At 38.3% G+C, this 17,851-nt stretch overlaps 2 protein-coding genes and 1 non-coding gene across 3 annotated transcripts; 2 read left to right on the forward strand and 1 right to left on the reverse strand.

Moving 5' to 3' along the window:
• The first annotated feature begins 1,106 nt into the window (after window positions 1–1,106).
• crhb (corticotropin releasing hormone b) lies at window positions 1,107–2,604 on the forward strand. The gene is made up of 2 exons (XM_044105461.1): window positions 1,107–1,314; window positions 1,695–2,604. Exon 2 carries the CDS (start codon window positions 1,716–1,718, stop codon window positions 2,244–2,246), a length of 531 nt encoding a protein of 176 aa, XP_043961396.1. The 5' UTR covers window positions 1,107–1,314; window positions 1,695–1,715; the 3' UTR covers window positions 2,247–2,604.
• A 1,408-nt stretch (window positions 2,605–4,012) lies between these two features.
• On the reverse strand, window positions 4,013–11,043 carry trim55b (tripartite motif containing 55b). Its single transcript, XM_044105462.1, has 8 exons — window positions 10,787–11,043; window positions 10,172–10,341; window positions 9,036–9,216; window positions 7,794–7,889; window positions 5,611–5,844; window positions 5,499–5,521; window positions 5,033–5,157; window positions 4,013–4,943 (listed from the first exon to the last, which is right to left on the reverse strand). The coding sequence occupies exons 1-8, from the start codon at window positions 10,904–10,906 to the stop codon at window positions 4,783–4,785; spliced, it is 1,110 nt and encodes a 369-aa protein (XP_043961397.1). The 5' UTR covers window positions 10,907–11,043; the 3' UTR covers window positions 4,013–4,782.
• A 1,392-nt stretch (window positions 11,044–12,435) lies between these two features.
• Window positions 12,436–12,521, forward strand: trnay-gua. The gene is given in 2 exon segments: window positions 12,436–12,472; window positions 12,486–12,521. It is a non-coding gene; the product is annotated as a tRNA-Tyr (tRNA).
• Window positions 12,522–17,851: the final 5,330 nt, after the last annotated feature.

Here is a 17,851-nt window from a genome sequence, read left to right on the forward strand (position 1 = left end):
CAATGATTTATCAGTAAACTGTGAATGGGTCTCCTAACTCTTACTGACACTCTTTCATAAAGGCCTGATTTGCAAAATTATGCAGTACTTTGTGTTCATCTGTCATATGAAAATCTTGTCTTGTGCTACACGTACAAAAAAAAAAAATCATATCTCCTCCACAATTTTGTCACAGATTGGCTGCTTCTCCTTGAAAGCACAGAATCCATTGAATCACTTTAACCCCTGCATATATGTCTGGAACATAATTTTCCTGATCAAAATGTCTGGGTTATTCTTTAGGAATAATGGGAAAAGTTATATCACATTGTTAAGGTGACTTACTTTTTGCTGAGGTGAAAAAGTGGCAACTTTTTCCAACTCTTTCAAAGCCTCACACTTTGCCATTAGCGACCGGATCGAATCAGCAGAGGCATTACAGCATAATCGAGAAGAAGAATGAAACAGCAACTCTTCAGATTGAAATGATTTAACATTCAAGGAGAAGCTCCACATTTCGAAAGCAAGTTTTGGTGGCAGGGCCCACCCCCCCCTCTAAAACAAGGTGGCCGAGTCAGTAAGGTGGAGAGGTGGTGACGTACATATGTGCAGCAGCAATGAATCACTGGAGCCAATGTCTCTCTGTGAGCCTGAGGTGTTTGCAAATGCACATTCATTAATTGCAGCTCAGGTCAATTGAGGAACTGCTTTAGAGTCATTATTTTGGTGCAACAAGCAGAAATAACTCAATTTGAATGCACCTGTTATATAGCAGGTGTTCGCTTTCAGAATATTTCTATCCATGCAAAAACGTTCCATTATAAAAAGCAGCAACCAGCTAACTAAACGTTGATTTAATTAGATGGTTATAAAAAAAAAAAAACATACCCAATTTAGAGCTTCTATTGATCCAACATTTCCATTAACTTCTAAGCAAAGTGCTCTTAGAATTTCCAACTAACCCTTTCCAGTGAAAAATGCCTGTAGGTGTGGCACCTATTTAGGCCTGATCTTCAGGCGCAGAGGGGGGAGGTAGACGCTCGAGCGCGGGCGCGCGCGCGCGTATTCTCACGTATGACTCATCCCATCCGAACTAAAGCACTTTGTCAGAGGCGTCCATTCACGTTCAACCCCTGCGAGGACGCGCAGAATCAATCTGGGGCTCGCAGCAACGCGCTTGTAGTGACGGCGGCTATATATAAGTCCATTCAGCATCTCTCCTGCCTTTAAGTAACTATATACTTGTCTCTTCGGAGAAGTGAAGGAGGGCGGCATTTCGCCAACAATACCTGGCAACCTACGCGGCTGTAGAGTTCTGGACTACCTGTACTGAAGGTAAAGAAATTCTTCTGAGGTTTTTTTCCCCTGCTTAATACTTAACTTGGTATGTTTTATATTCTCATTTAAAACAAAGGTTGATGCCTATCAACTCATTACTTCTGTATTTGTTTGGTTCTTTTTGAATGTCTAACATCTCAGTAGAAAATCTTAACCAATCGAGGTTACGCATAGATTTTTAAAAAATACTTGAACATATTTATTTACTCTAACACAAGAAGGTCTGATTATTATTTAGATAAAATTTATTCAAAAAATATACATACATTAATTGTAACACCAATGGTTGTTTTCAGGTGTGTTTTCCGTGCGTAATTGTCTCTTTACGCAGCAAACAAGAATCCTAAGTGCTTTTTTTTTCTTACCCCTCTTCCCAGATTTCCAGCTGAAATCCTGACATGAAGCTCAATTTATTCGGCACCACCGTTATTCTGCTCGTTGCCTTCTTACCGCGCTACGAATGTCGGGCTATTGAGAGCCCAGGCGGTCCCCTGCGCATCCCCGCTCTCCAAAGCCAAAACTCCGAACAGCAGCAGCGGCAGCAGCAGGAGCAGCAGCAGCAGCAGTCTGGTCCCATTCTGGAGCGCCTCGGAGAGGAGTACTTCATCCGGCTGGGAAACGGGGACTCTAACTCTTTCCCATCCTTGTATTATCCCGGCGGATCCCCATCCATCTTCAACAGAGCGCAGCAGCTCCAGCTGACGCGGCGCCTCTTGCAGGGGAAAGTTGGCAACATCAGAGCGCTCATAGGTGGCTTTGCCGACCGCGGGGACGAGTCGATGGAGAGGGAGAGGAGGTCCGAAGACCCACCGATATCCCTGGACCTGACCTTCCACCTGCTGCGGGAGATGATGGAGATGTCCAAGGCGGAACAGCTGGCCCAGCAGGCGCAGAACAACAGAAAGATGATGGAGCTGTTTGGGAAATGAAACCATCTCTCCAGCCCACCAAAGATCTCAGTTCCCTCTGTTTATGTTTCATTTTATTTTATTTTTTGTTTTGTTCTGCATTTAAACACAAAAACATGCTGTGTGCAATATAGTGCTGCTTTATCACTCTATAATTCATAGCTTTAACCTAAAAATGATGGAGCGTAAACGGGCTGGACTGGTCCGGTTATACCTTGCCATTTTGATGTTGGTGTCGAATTTGTAGAGTTTCAGAAGACGCACTTTTCTTTTCGTTCAAATATAAATTTGTATTTTGTTTTAGATTATGAACCGCTGTATTTATGATATTTATGTTTGTTAATAAACTTACGTGCAACCAGACATTTTTTTTCTGTTGTGCAACGACACATCTTATATTTATATTTTTAAATAAAAAATAAACAAATGCAAAGCTTACACTTCTCTGTCAATATCCTTGCAGGAGTAAACTGAAGCTCCAACCAAATGTGGGAGTCAAATCTATTTTCAAGATTTTAGACGTGTAGCTTGAATGATAAATCTAAAATATTCGGCTTGAGTAGTAAAACCAAAACACAAACAAAAGGCAACAATTTTCAGATGCCTGGGAGCTCCTGCAGGTGGAAGCAGTAGAGTAATTCCCTCTGCAACCTCAAGAGGCACTTCTTATTATACCATCAAGAAGCAACCTTACCTCAGACATGTACCACTAATGAATGCTAAACACAAAAGCCTCTGTTTTGATCTCTGACCTTAAAGAGACAGGATTCACTAAACAAGATCTGTGCACTGAGTGACTCATCCCTTATAGCTCATGTATCCACTAAGAGACCGTAGTGCTGCACTGGGCCCATTTGTAAAGGATCCAACTCACTGACTGATGCTGTGCAGTGATTAGATGGGATTTAGTGATGGACTATCTCGGAAGTGAAGCTATGTCAAGGTGAGACCACGGCGAGCCTTTGCGGTCTTGAGACGTGAGCACAAGCTGGACGGCCGAATAATCCCTTGAGCTGGCTTTGAGGTGGGAAACAGGGAAATTCAGACAGAAACTCCAGCTGAACAAGGTTACGCAGTGATAGACAAAACAATCAAATAAGAAATGCAGTTATTACAAAAGTTATTTTAATATTGCAATTCAAAAAGTTAAACTTATAAAAAGTGTTTATTTTTGCTAAATTGTTCATTGAGGCTTAGAGCTAATTAAAACCTAATTAAAAAGTTTAGTTTCTCGTAAAAATTGGAAAATGTCACAACTGGAACAAATGAAGGATTTTTAACACTGCTGAAAGTAATGTGCTGCACATTATAAACCATCAATATCTGGTTGTCTGCATTAGCATGAATTGGGGTGAAGGTCAGCTGAGCCAGCTGGTACTTGCAGGTTTCAAATCCTGCTGGAAAATTAAATCAGCATCTACATATAGCTAGTCAGCAGAGGAAAACATGAACTCAAAATAATTCCTGATTTTGTGATGTGGTGTACAAACGCCATCAGCACACCAAATCATCCCTGATTGTGGAAACACCACACTGGACCTCAAGCAATTTAGATTTTGTGCCGCTTTACTCTTCCATTAAACTCTTGGACCCTGATTTCTTGCAGCAGCTCATATCATGGGTACATCTGAGTATAGGCTTTTCTTCACAGTTAAAACTGCAGTTATTCTTGTTGCTTCTGCAGTTTTTTCTTACACACTTTTTCCTTCCACTCAGTTTCCCATTAATTTCTTTGGAAGCAAGACTGAACAACCTCATTCTTCAGCAAGCCACAACAGCAATTATATATATGTAATAATTGTCTCTTTTGGTCTTAAGAAAGATTCTTTATTTCAATTTTTTTGCTGAAAGCTACAATCATTAAAATTGACACAAATAACTTGAAATACATCACTGTGTGTAATGAGTGCAAATTTGTTTTGAAGTGAATTACGGAAGTATATTTTCATGTAATTAGATGAACATGTAAATGTTACAAAGAGAAATTTGAAGTACAGTGTCAGTAGTAAAGTGTTGAATACATTTTAATTTCACAATATATGTATAACAAAATGGCAAAATGACATTAAATACTGGAAAACATCCTTGTGCTATGTGACATAAAAATGAATGAATGGGCAGTAAAACACTGAAATGTCACAGTGATATTTTTTTCTTCACTTTTTTGCTGCCCACATAAAGTTATATCTGCCATAAAAACAACACGGAAGGAGCAAAAAAGAGAGAGAACCAATTTTCTTCTTGAGTCTAATTACGTACTTTAACAGTGAGTTGTTAAAGGTCAGCGGCTTTAAAAATGTATCTCATTTCTGGACATAGCCAATAGCAACACAATTCCTACCAAAAATGAGCTGAACAGAGGAATTAAAAGATATAACTACGATGCAAAGAAGTAAGACTGACTTTCCTGAATATCTTCCTCCTTTAGCTTCAAATCAGACGTTTCCTTTTTTACAGATCTAAAATTACTCTTGGATTTATTCGCCCGATCATAACTGATCAGAAATCAACAGCAGCCGCTCTCCAGCTGCTCGTTAAGATGGATGTTTTGTACCAGTTAGGTGGAAGGAGTGCTCCTGGTTGGGCTCAGGGAGGGGTTTATTTGCTGGGGGGCATTGGGCTGTGCAGGGGGGGCTGAAACCGCAGCCCCTCCAGAAACAGTCCGTGCACCTTCTCCCGCCTGTCCGTCTCCTTCTTCGTCATTCTCGTCGGCATCGTCTGTGAAAACAAAGGGGGCAATGTTCAGACAAAATGCAGGTAAGCAAAGGAAAAAAGATGCACCTCGTAAATAATCTACGCCCCTTCACCTCGGATGAAGTCGAGGCTGCTGAGAGCCTTGCGTTCTCTTCTGAAGTCGACTTTGTAGTGATCCATTTTCTCATAGCTGCGCTCAACTTTGTCCAAGCCTGCTGTACTGGAAGCGTCTTCGATTCTGAGGGCAGTTATTTAAAATAGCACACCCATTGACTAGATTCCAGCGTCAAACGCTCAAAGTAACACGTCTCGAAGTGTATTTATACATTTGTGATTTTCAGCGCTTTCGGCGGATTATTTCAGGATGCTTCAGCTCTAGATAGTGATTTGCAACATTTCGCAGAATTACTTTTCACATCAGAGAGAAGGTGTGAATTAGCTGCGTTTGGGTGCAAGAGCAGATGTGGATGAATCACTCACGAGAAAATCAATGAAAAAGTTTCAAAACCACAGGAGCACAATAAATGAAGTTGTTGGCCTTGCAGTTGTATAACAATATGGATGTAAGCAAGTACTCACTTTTTAAGGAGGTCCTGTACATTCTGGAAGAGACAAAACGTCACGTTGTTAGATGATAATGGCAGAGTTTATTTTAAACTTGCAATGTTTATAGTCAACTCATTGTCCTGACCTGAAGGAAAAGAGCCATTTCTGTCTCCTCCATAGTCTGAATCCCCCTCTCCACAATCTTGCAGCTCTCCTCAAGATGGTCTCCGTACGTCTTTGTGAGGCCCTGGATGTAATTCATCTTCTCTTCCTGCTCGGCCGTCACTTTCTGACTCATCTGCCTCTTCTTCTCCTCCAGCACAGAGTAGAGATGGTCAAACTTCTCGCACACCTTCGTCTTCTGCCTCCGGCCGTTCTCCTGGGGTTGGGAGAGGGAGACAGGTGGGGGATAAAGAGAGACACGGGAACATGTGCGGGAAAGATGGGAAATTCAATCCACATTAATAATTCAGGTTAGCTGAGTGAGTGTATGCAAATGTAATTTGTGGGAGAAAACAGCTTTAAATATTGAAAATCAGACAGTTGCAGCTAGGTTTATGTTAAATATTATTTTGTGTTTTTTGTTTTTATTTACATTACCTTGAAAACGTATTTATTCTCTTTCAACCTTGGTATAGTTTGTCCAACATTAATGTTTTATTTATTTATTTATATATATTTTTTTATATACCTAGAGGCTAAAATGTTGCTTCCTGTAGATCAAGTCATGTTTGTTTGGACCTTTTAAGAGTTTATTAGTTTCTTTTTCACAGTCACTTGGATGTTACTAGCTGAATAAGTTTGTTGATTAAAGTACTTAACTGTAAGGCTAAATTTACTTTAATAAACTCTTGCTTATTTGGCTACTGCTTTCCTAAAAATCGTAATTTTGATCTAAGGTACTAGTTTTATTACCAACTGCTCCAGGCAACTATTTAGTCATAGTTAACTTCAACAAACTGAGATTAGAACATACAACGTGATTTTCACTGTGTATGTAATACAAATAATACACAGCTTTAGTGTTTCATGCTTTTATTTTAAACATAAATTTAAAAACAAATGTGATCGCTTAGTAATGCCACTGACACAAACAAGCTCTGTTATTTTGCATAAACTGCAGAACTTTTAACATTATAAACACATTTGGCTCATTAAATATGTTCAAAATACATAATTTTATGCCTTATTATTATTGTTTTTTGTTGTTGTTTTTTTACATGTTGTATTTCTAATAACACGTATTTAATGTCACCACTTTGAATTTTTCCATGTCTTGGTAAGTTTGTCGTTGTGTAATACTCTTTCTATTTCTGGATGATGGATTGAACATTACTCAATGACATGTTCACTAATGTTCTCTAACACACATCTAAAGCCTCTAATGAACATATGTATTTGTACAAATAACAAATTATTAACAGGTGGACTCTTTTTACCTCAAGTGATTTCTGAATGTTAAATGGAATGGATTCAGACTGTGCTTTTAAACTCAGACTAACCCCTCAAAGCACTTTCTAATACAGCCAAATCTGCAGAATAAAAGGCAATTTGAGGTTAAGAGCCTTGCCAAAGGGCACATCAACATGTTGCAGACGAGAACGCTGAAATTTAAGCTGACAAGTTTATGAATGGATGACTACCACTCTTTGTATTGATTCATAGTTGCCAGCAACCTGAAAGTAATAGGCTCTACTGGCTTTGACTTCATAATATTAGAGTGAAATGGGCTGAATACAAATGCACATCACGCATTTCAGATTTTTATTAGCTTAACCAGAAGTTTACTATGGTTTATTACATAAAATCCCAGTAAAACATAATGAAGGTTGTTTCTCTTATGACGAAATGTGGAAAGGTTTAAGCAGTGCGATTAGTTTTGTTAGGCACTTATTCCTTATGCGCTATCTGAATGCGAAAGATGACACATGGGAAACTGGAACCAATCCAGCTTTCTCTGAGCTAAATCTGACTGTCACACATAAATCAAAGGAAAGCTGCCTGACCTCCTCTCCATCTATTACTCTGCTTGTTTTGTTGTCCATGCTACCGGGGCAGACCAGAAATCAGCTGTTTGAGGCTAGGAGGAAAAAAAGGAAAATGAATGAATGAATGGAGAGAGGGAACAGAACACAGTGGCACTGAAAATACCAATTTTCCTCTCTCTCCTTTTGTGTAAACCCCACAGAGGCATGCTGAAAAAAGCGAAAAGAGTGCCAGTGACAAGGGCACATTACACCAGTTTGTAAGTCTCTACAGGTGGGTTAGTGCATGCACAGGTTAAAGCCCACTGTGAGCAGCAGGACGCTGCAGTCGCTCAACACTGACCTCTATGACACGACAGGCTTCATCGAGCTGGCTAATGATGCCTTGGATCCTGTCGTTGTTCCCAACCATCATGGCTATCCCGTCACTCAGCTCGGACTGGACACAAAGGCAGGATGGGAGGGATTGTCGACTGAAATTAGGGACACTTAAAACCAGATGCTGATAAACGCAGCATAAAACGACTTACACAAAATAGGGTTACTACGTCTTTAAATAATTTCCTAAAGCCAAAGATGCTAAATGGAGGCACACCTGTGACTCTCCTACCCTGTATATAATATCACAAAAAAAAATCTAAAGAAACCAGGATAGGTATCAAAAGAACAATGAACCTTCAGAAGTCTGGTTCTTCATTGATAAAATTCAAACCCCAGAAAGGTTCCTCATCTATCATTTCCAACAATTATGTGCAATCATAGGATTGTCCAGCATTAATAAGTTTCACATAAGTGTCTCAGGGATGAATGTGGGTTTTGTGCACAATGTCTACATCAACTCCAAAATAAGAACGACTCGCTGCCTGAAGTTGGTAAGACAGACATCATCCAGAGAAAACTGTGTCCTGTCCTGACACCGGCTGAAAGGCCGCTCGGCAAAGAAGAAGCATAAAAAATCTAATTAAAATTTCAAAGTGTTATCTGGAAGAACATGTTTGGAGACTCGTCATTTGGTCCTACAATCATAAAACTAAAATTTTGCTCTAATGACTAATGTTAAATTTGAAGACAAAGGGGGGAAGATCACAAGCCTAACAGCTCCACCCCAAATTAGAAGTCAAACCAGGAGCAACATCATGTTTTATGAGTGTTTTACTGAAAGACAGACTGTTCCACTTCATAAAATAAATATCACGAGGAAAGGCAATACTTTGGAAATATTGAAGATTCGTCTTTGTTTCTATCAAACCTGTGAGCAAATGTGTCCACAAAATGTAGGGTGACCCTGAATATTGCTCCAAATTAGATAGAAAGCAACCTAGAACAACAAAGTTAATGTTTTGGAGCGACCAGGTGTGACCAGAGCGATGTGGTTCACAGAGTTCTGTATTACTTTCACCCAAGTATTACGGGTAATTTTTCCAAATACTGAGGCGATGTAATCTTGACAATTTGCAGAAAGTCATAAATGTCCTCTAGATATTGTGTGTAATTTCACAGCCTGTGTACATTTCTGGTTTCAACTGTACTCATAACAATTATTGTGATGAAAGAAGACCATTAAATAAAACCTCCAAGCTCTCACCCTCTTTGTCTCAAAGACAGTGCCGAGGGGCGCCACCTCGCAGTCTTTGTGGGCTCCGAACACCTTACACATCGAACATGTGGGCACGGCGTGGGTTACACAGTAAATGTTGATCTTTTCGTCCTCGTGAATGTCGCACATGGGCGTTTCTTCCTTCCTCTCCTGTGTTGGCCTGCTGCTGCTGTTGAGGTGTGAGGAAAACAGCAACACCTTTCTGTCATTTCACTGCATACTGATGAGACACGTGACGTTGCTTTGATAATGTCACTGTTACACACCTCGGCAGATTATCGACGAGCCTTCAGACGCTTTTTTTTTTTCTATTAACGCATGCAATGTCAACAAGGTAGTCAATACAGCTGGATGCTAATCAGTGCACAGAAGTGCATGCCATAGTAATTCTACTGTAATAAGTAAGCTCATTCTTCTGATACCATAAAACGATCAATGATTTGATTTTCTAAAACTAGGTCACAATCTCTTTACTTTGTCTTAAGTGAAGCATCTGGAGTCTATGAGTCAGGGTTTTGTAGGTTTTATGCCACATACACCTTTTGGCTATTCAGTAGCGAATTTTAAGCAAACTTTTGAAATGTTGCAAATCAGAAAAAAAAGGAAAATATGAATTAGGGCTGTTTTAATCTATGAATCACCCAGGCTATGGAGAGCGTGATATCAATGGAGTTTGATGATACACGTGGAGGTAGTAAACAAGATGTAGAAGTTGCAAACTAGCACAAACCAAAAAATTGAGTTTTTTATTTTATTTTACTGTGTCCATCAACCTTTTCTAATGTGATTCTTCAAAAAAAAAAAGTTGATAGAAAAACAGCTAGTCACTGACAGAGCAGCTGTAGTTATCCTGTGATTCAGTTAAACTCCTGTGTAATTTATTTACCAGTGAATTGACTTGGAGTTGTTTTTACGTAGAGGTACAAAAGTAAAAGTGGTTGAAGATGAATGCACAGTTTTCACATATATACTGTTGTACAGTAGAAAACAATGAAACATTTTCTATTTATTTTAAGTGTGTAGAACTGTGTAAAAGTGTGTAAAACTATCATAAAATCACAATAAAATACACTCAAATTTGTGGCTGTTGCGTGACGACAGGCCCTGTATCTGCTTGGGCTCACCTGCTTGACTCCTGCTTGAACATATCAATAATATTCTCAACCAGCAGGTTTCTCTGTAGGCCGTAGACACCGTGCCTGTCCAGAACCACCTCGTGTCTGCAGGACGGGCATCGGAAACGGCCTCCAGACGTCAGCGCACCACTTCTGGTTGGGAGATATGGGTTTGCAGCCTGGAAGCAAAAGCAATTCAGAATTTATTTTTAGTGTCTTAACAGGGCTGTGATGGTGCTGTAACATTATGAAATGTTAATCTCAAAGATTAACAGGAAAGCAATACCAATGTGGCATCCATGCTGCGTAAAACTGCTAATTCCTCCATACACTTTGAGAAGAGTGAATGCAAAAATATAATACTTTGGGAAAAATTTTAAAGAGCTTGCACCTTTAATTTATTACATTAATAATGTTCCAACAAAGCATATAAATATTTAAGTGTTTTTAAAATGGCAGTTCATTTGTCACCTAGACACTTGTTCAGCTGTTAATATCTGAACATTTTTAGGAAAGAACTTTAAAATATTAATATTCAAATGGCAAACATAAACAACAATGCACCATACTTATCTTTTAGCCTGATTTTAAGCAAAAATAAATTTATTTTATTGGTTTGCTTACCTGAAAAACATCATTGGCACATTTTCTGCACAGGTTGTGCTGGCAGGGTAGGATGACCACAGGCTTTGTAAACATTTCCAAGCATATGGGACATATCAGCTGCTTCTCCAAGTTGTCCATAGCGCTAGCTTTGGGGAAACAATTTTAAACTTCACCTAAACGCAATCAAACCACAGCTTTGGTAAAGGTTTGCGCAACAAAGAAAAACACGGTCAGAAGCTGAGTCACACGGTCAAGAGAAGAGGGTGTTCGGTCCAACCCAGTTGGTGTCAGTTCTTTTTTTAGTTTGGCTTGCCATTTTTACCTTGCCCATATTTGAAACAGAGCAGGTCAGTATTCAACAGCTGTCTAACAACTTCTAAACACACCCTGTAGAGGGTGACAAAATGATGTTGAAGTTAACTTTCTTCACTATAGAATGATAACTTTGCCCAATCTCTAAGATCACAAATCAGTATTTAATCTCCATATATCCTTTTTTGGTTTATACCAAAACTTTGGTTGTGAATATTGGAGCATATAAATAAACAGCCAGAGAAAACTGTGGCCACACAAGATGATCGGTAGAGTTGGAGAAACAGGTTTTTAAAACAGACTAATTCAAATGAAGTAGCTGCAAATCTCAAGAGTAGAAAACAAGAGGGACCAGCCAAGTCTTTCTCAGAAACTGTGGGAAAGTTTAAAAACAAGAGAAAAACAATACAAGGTTTATACCAGATGACTACAGCTTTCGCAAAAAACAGTATAGCTATATAACATAAGGAGAAGAAGTTGGAGCAGATGGAGAAAATAGTAAAAGTAATTTCCACTGCTGATATTTAGAGCTATATTTGTTGTCTTTATATGCGTGTTTCAGTCAGAGGGCAAAAGAAAAGGATCCTAAATTACATGTTCTGACAGATATGACCATGTCTGAACAAGTGAAAAGGGAGGTCATAACTGTTACAAAAACCTATTTAAACTGTGAAATAATTTAACACATTTAAAATATTTTTGTTAGAATATGAATAAAAATCCGGAAAATATTTCTTACAGCATGGAACATTTAAGGAATGACATGACTGGTCTTTCTAGACGCTAGGTAAAGAATACCTAAATATAGGCAATTTAAGTTAAGCATCCAGTTAAAGTGTAAAACGTGTCTTAGCCGTCATTGGGCTATTCTTACATTTCAAGTTGACTTGAACATAGAATTTAGATCAATAATAAAGAAAAGCTTCTAGAATGGGGGCATCGATTCCGCTACCTCTTACATACTAAGCGAGAGCTCTTTTATTTAAAGAAAAAAAAATCTTTATTTACAATACAGGGGTTGACAAAACAGAACAAGCTAGCTATAGCTGTTTTCCTTTTATGAATAAAATAGTCAAATTGGTATTTTGAGCCGTTTAAATGTGAATATTTTCCTGACAACAATCCTTAAAGGAACTGTGTTAGCTGTCCGCAGGATTCATGAAGATTTAGGCAGCGAATTAGCTTATGGAAGCTAACATAACACGGAAGACTGGTTAGCAAAAGCGCACTGACTCCGTAATTATTTCCTTGAAATGTTGTATTATAATGCGAGTGATAAAACTAACAGGACTCAAATAACTGGAACCACCCTCTGACACTTCCAATATTTTGAAATTTTCAGTTTTCCGTATCTCCCTTCGATAGCTCAGTTGGTAGAGCGGAGGACTGTAGTGGCTCCACGGGAATCCTTAGGTCGCTGGTTCGAATCCGGCTCGAAGGAGAGGACTTTCTTTTCTTACTAAACTTTACAGTCGTTTAAAATGCTGTGGTATTTGTCAACATTTTACGAACCAGGATGAGCGTATTTGATGTTCTTTTTTTTCTGTGAAGCAAAACTTTATTTTTAATTAGTTTAGTGCACATGTTTTAGCAGAGTGTTGTAGGAAAATTCATGATTTATTTCTAAGAACCCCAACAATAGGCCAGGCACAGTTAGCAATGCTAATAACGTGCAGTATGTATTTCCTGCAGAGAAGTTGACCCTTTTTTAAGAATGAGCTTTCTAAAAGACACATTTCCTAGTCCGGTATGTACCATTATGGCTTGGATTTTTACTCATCTAAACAATAAACACAAAAACTTTTCTGTCATATATTTGACTTCCTATTATTTTCTCACATTTAGCTCACTGTTGCAGCCCAGAAGAACATCTAAATACAGATATAAAAGGAAAAATGTTTTACTTTTATAGCCAAAGCAGGAATTCTGCTCCCATTTATCTTATTTTAAAAACTTCTCTCATCCTGTAAATAACAGGGTGTTTTTTTCACACAATAACTGTCACTCAAACCAGCCGATTTCTCAGTGCAAATCCTCCTAAACCTTGCAATAATGCACAACGTTTCAAAGTTTAGTAAGGGATCAAAGTAAACATTTTTATTCTCCAAACCAATTTTTATTGCAAACACTAGTCTGGATAATTACATTACAGCTCATCTCAGTAAGAGGATGCAACATGTTCTGCATTGTTGATCAACATGTTAATTGACAAATGATCCCTGCTGTAAGCACCCCTATGAAAATCGAATTTAACGAAAGTTGTTGCCTGATTTGCTTGCTACTTGTGCTGACAACAAACATTATCATTATTTGATGGATGACTCAGTGGTGATAATTACCAGTTGTGGAGAGGACAGTAGCGTTCATCACAGTTGTTTGGAGGTTTTTTTTGTAGTATGTTTATTGTTATTTGTCATTTCTCTGTCCCCTATTAAGTACTGTGTGTAGATACATGTTCAGAATTGTAAGTGAGTGCTTAAAGTAATACATCTCTGCTTTAATTTAATGACTGACGTGTACCCATATATCAGAGCTAGAGTGAATCTGTAGATCAAACCAAATACAGTCGTTAGAGTTGCCTAATTAAAGTTCTGAGCTAAATCTATTTGAGAATTCATGACAAATACTTGATAATTTTAGTTATGCATGTTTACTGATCCTCTTTGGTCTACATGATTAAACCTAAGATATTCTGTATGGAAGAATTTGTGATCATTTCAACAGATCTACAAAGCAAGTAGATACATAACCTGAAACTCTTGCTTCTGTAGATGCATTAGTTTTGAAAGATGAGGAACACATTATAGATATATTTCAGTTTGTTGTTTCCCCATGAGATATATTTAAAGATAAACACCTAAAGTTTGGAAACAATGATTCAATACATATTTTAAGTGTTTTTAGCTATTTTTTGCTAACCTTTGTTCAGAAATTCATGTCAGATATTGTTTTTCAAATGTTTTATGTCGAAGGATAATCACCTAATGTGAAAGGCTGATTTTATTCACCTGTTTTTAACCCATCGGTGCATACCTAATATGCCATTTTCCTCTGACTAATGCAATACGACATCCGCATGTTGCACCTCTGTTCCCTTTATAGTAAGGCCGCATGGAAATGCATGCAGTGCTTTTCACACAGACGCATCAGAGTCAGTGAATCATGTTTAACCATTTTAGACAGATGTTGTTGAAAATAATGAACGTCTTTTTCTCCTCCACCCCCCATCCCCTCTCTCTTTCACTCCCTCTAATTTATTTCCCTTTGTTTTCATGAATTCATCCAGGGACACTAGAATGCAGGTGTGGAACCACAGCTCCAAGCATGTACCCAGTTAATGCCCTATAGGTGGGAAAACACAGAAAAACTGAAAAAACACCACTTTTAGATGCAGCTCTTGAGTGTAAAAAGCTAGCACTGCCTCATCTGATCTGTAAATCTATTGAAATGGTTTTTTTTGTGTCCTTTTTTTTTTAAACTATCTTCTTAATGTTTGCCATTTCATCCAAGTCCTCTCTTCAGTTTGAGTGCTTCTCTTATGATGCACGATTACACATTACGTTTCTTTTTGTGTCATTTTTGTGAAGCTGTGGGAACGCCAGTTTATTCAGTTTTAATCATTAATCTTTAAAAAGCCTGAACTGGTCTGATTACGCATTCATTAACGAGCGAGGACTGCTCCGGTCCTCACCATTTAGCTGACGCCTAAAAGTGAATTCAGATGAGATCAATTAGGGAGATGTTCTGGGTTGTGTTTGTATGACTAAAGTGAATTCATAATTCTAAAGCCATTACTGACTGACTCATAATATTGCAGCGCCGGCTGGCAAAACTCCAATAAAGATTGACAAATTAAGAGCAGTATGGAGATTTCTTTAAAAGATGAAAGGCTAATATAAAAGCCAGACACTGTTGCCTTTGAAGCTGAAATATGCCGCTTTAAAGAGCGCAGTGTGAAACTCCTTGCTCAGCGGTAATTTGAGGATGCATAGCAAAAGGTTCTGCAGGCACTTCCAAGTTACACAAGTGGAGGTTACACACGTGTAGCGGCGTACAAGAAGCTCACTCACAACATAAAAGTGCACACGGGACGAGAAAAGGAAGCAAAAGCAAAGGGTGCCATCTGTTCTCTTGTATGAATATTTCAGTTAAGAGGAAGTCAGATGGCAAGCAATTTAAAAAGTCTTTGTAGAAGAGACAGAGAGAAACAGGATCTTTCTGTCCGAATTTGCAGAAGCTCAGTTTTGATTCTGGAAATTGGCTTTGAATTAAACCTGGATCTCTACATGTTTTCCTCAGATATTAGTGATGATAGGATGGGAGCCAGTTTTAACTTGTGCACATTTTATGCTCAAACTGGTTGTATTTAGCCTATTTTATTATTATTATTATTATTATTATTATTATTATTATTATTATTATTATTATTATTATTATTATTATTATTATTATTATTATTATTATTATTATTATTATTTGAATACCCCCCAAAATTAAATTCCCTTCAAAATGAATAAGTAGAAACCACTTGTGTGTAACATGTACAACATTAGTGGTTAGGTTCACTGTCCTGCTGGGAGGAGATCCTCCGCTCCACTTTTTAATCCTCAGGATACTGTTACAGGGTTTCTTCCAGTTTCACATTGGGGATGATGTGTTCAGGGTGATGTGAGATGTTTGTTTCCCTTCATACGTACCACTTTAAAGAGTTAAATGTGGTCACTTTTAATAGGAGTACCTTCCTCCCTCTAGGTGTGCAGAGACACATTGCTAACAACAAAATATAAACAGAACTTATGGTGTCTTCAACAATAAATTTCCAGCAGTTCTGTTTCCCAGAGTGGTGTGAGAATCCAGCAGACTTCCTCAGATTTAATTCAGCTTAAGTACAGATGGATATTCAGATTGAGCTGTACTACGAATAACACATGAGCCCTGAGTTATGTTAGAAAGCAAACATCATATTTAACATATGAAAACTTGACTTTAACAAAGTTGAACTCTTACATGGAAGTTTATGTAACATCATCGTCTATGAGATGACGTAAAAAAGACGTCATTCTGCTTTAAGGGCACCAGTGCAACTCCTGGGAGAAAACCGAGATGCACTCAGCAGATCGCCTTAAACTTCATTTCATTTAAACCACAAGATGTTTGGTTCTTTACTTCACAGGGAAGTGATAGAGGGATTTTATCACTATTCAGACGGATATTTGCTTCCAATAGGCTGAAGGTACAGTTAACAGGATGGCTGCAGTTCACAGAACAGCCACAGTAAAATTAAATTACACACATAGACTCCATTTACCTCTGAAAGCAAATGGTTGTACTGAATTTTGTTTAGTGTTGTCATAATAAATGGGACTGAATACAAACCCTCACCATCCTCTGCAGGGCCCGCTTGCAGCTAGAGTACTACACTGTAAAGCTGTATTTCAATATTTTAACTGCAGCAACCTGCAGAAAATCAAGATGCTGGTAGGAAGTGATGTTGTTTCCTTTTTTCTAACAAAGAACGGTTTCAGATGAATAGATATCTGCAGTAAAGCGAAATTAATTAGAAAATTTGTAAGATAAATCTCAATTAAGAGTGGTTCAAAAAATAAACTTCTTATTTTGCAGAAGATCAAAATTTTTAGGCAGGTCAAACATACATAAAACCTGATAAGGTTTTAATGTGTAAAAAGGATGCCATCTAGTGGCAGAAAAAGCGCAAGCTTTGTCAACCAGGGCCACAACTCTATACTGACTTTATGGCAGTTCTCACCTCCTTACTATCATCCCGGTTTTTTTATTTGTCATCCATAGGTTTGGGTTGAAATAGGTCGGTTAAGCTTACATCATGAGGGGAGGACTGGTTGTTTCTCTGTGGCCCTTAGGTAGCTAAATAAATCCAACATCTGGGGAGGAAGAACATGAACCTGGGAAGTCAAGGGAGCACACAGTGGCAGCTCAGGTGGGAAAATCTGCTGTCACTACTATAAGTCGCGCATGTAGCTAATCTGTCCTTAATTGAAGAGTGGATTTAAAAGCAGTTTTAGGAAATCCCAGCTGCTGTTTGCCACAAAATGCAACCTCGCCAAGGTGACACACGGTGCTGGCAGAATCATGCTGAGGGGTTGCTTGTCAAAATTAAGATCTAGTCAAAGTCAAAGCTTGCTTTCAAACATTTTTAAGGGACATACAGATTATTAAAAATGGTAACAACAATAACTTGAGGCACACATCAAATTAAAAATTAAAAATTAATTTAGAATGCAAAGAGAGCCGCCCAACGACGAGCGACTTCATGACGTTGATGTGGCCCAAAATGAATATTAGCTTGACTCTCGTGGCATATGTAATGTTTGTGACTGCTATTGTAATTGCACCCTTTTTCCACAAGATGGCTCTGCAAGCAAAGAGTAATCATGGACTCTTTTTCTTCTTATTTTTGCTTCAAATAAAACATGACAATATTGCAAAAATAGACTCCAAAAATGATGTGGCATGGTTTAAAGAACAAATATTGAGAATATCAATGTGCACACATATATGTGCTTCTCCATGAGAAATATTGCAATTTAGGGAGAACTATAATCTTGCAAATAGCCGTAACATGAATCAATTACTTGTAAGTAGAAGTAGAGCCAATGTGAGGGTAACACTGGGGAGCAGCGCAAGCAGGTACTGAACCTGTGAAGGAAATTAGCAGCTCACCTGTATTTAAGCTCTGGAGACCATTACTCAAGAGTTCATTATACCTGCTGCAAATCTGTTTCCCTTGGCGTG

This window comes from Gambusia affinis, linkage group LG21, assembly GCF_019740435.1.
Source record: "Gambusia affinis linkage group LG21, SWU_Gaff_1.0, whole genome shotgun sequence".
Taxonomy (NCBI): Eukaryota; Metazoa; Chordata; class Actinopteri; order Cyprinodontiformes; family Poeciliidae; genus Gambusia; species Gambusia affinis.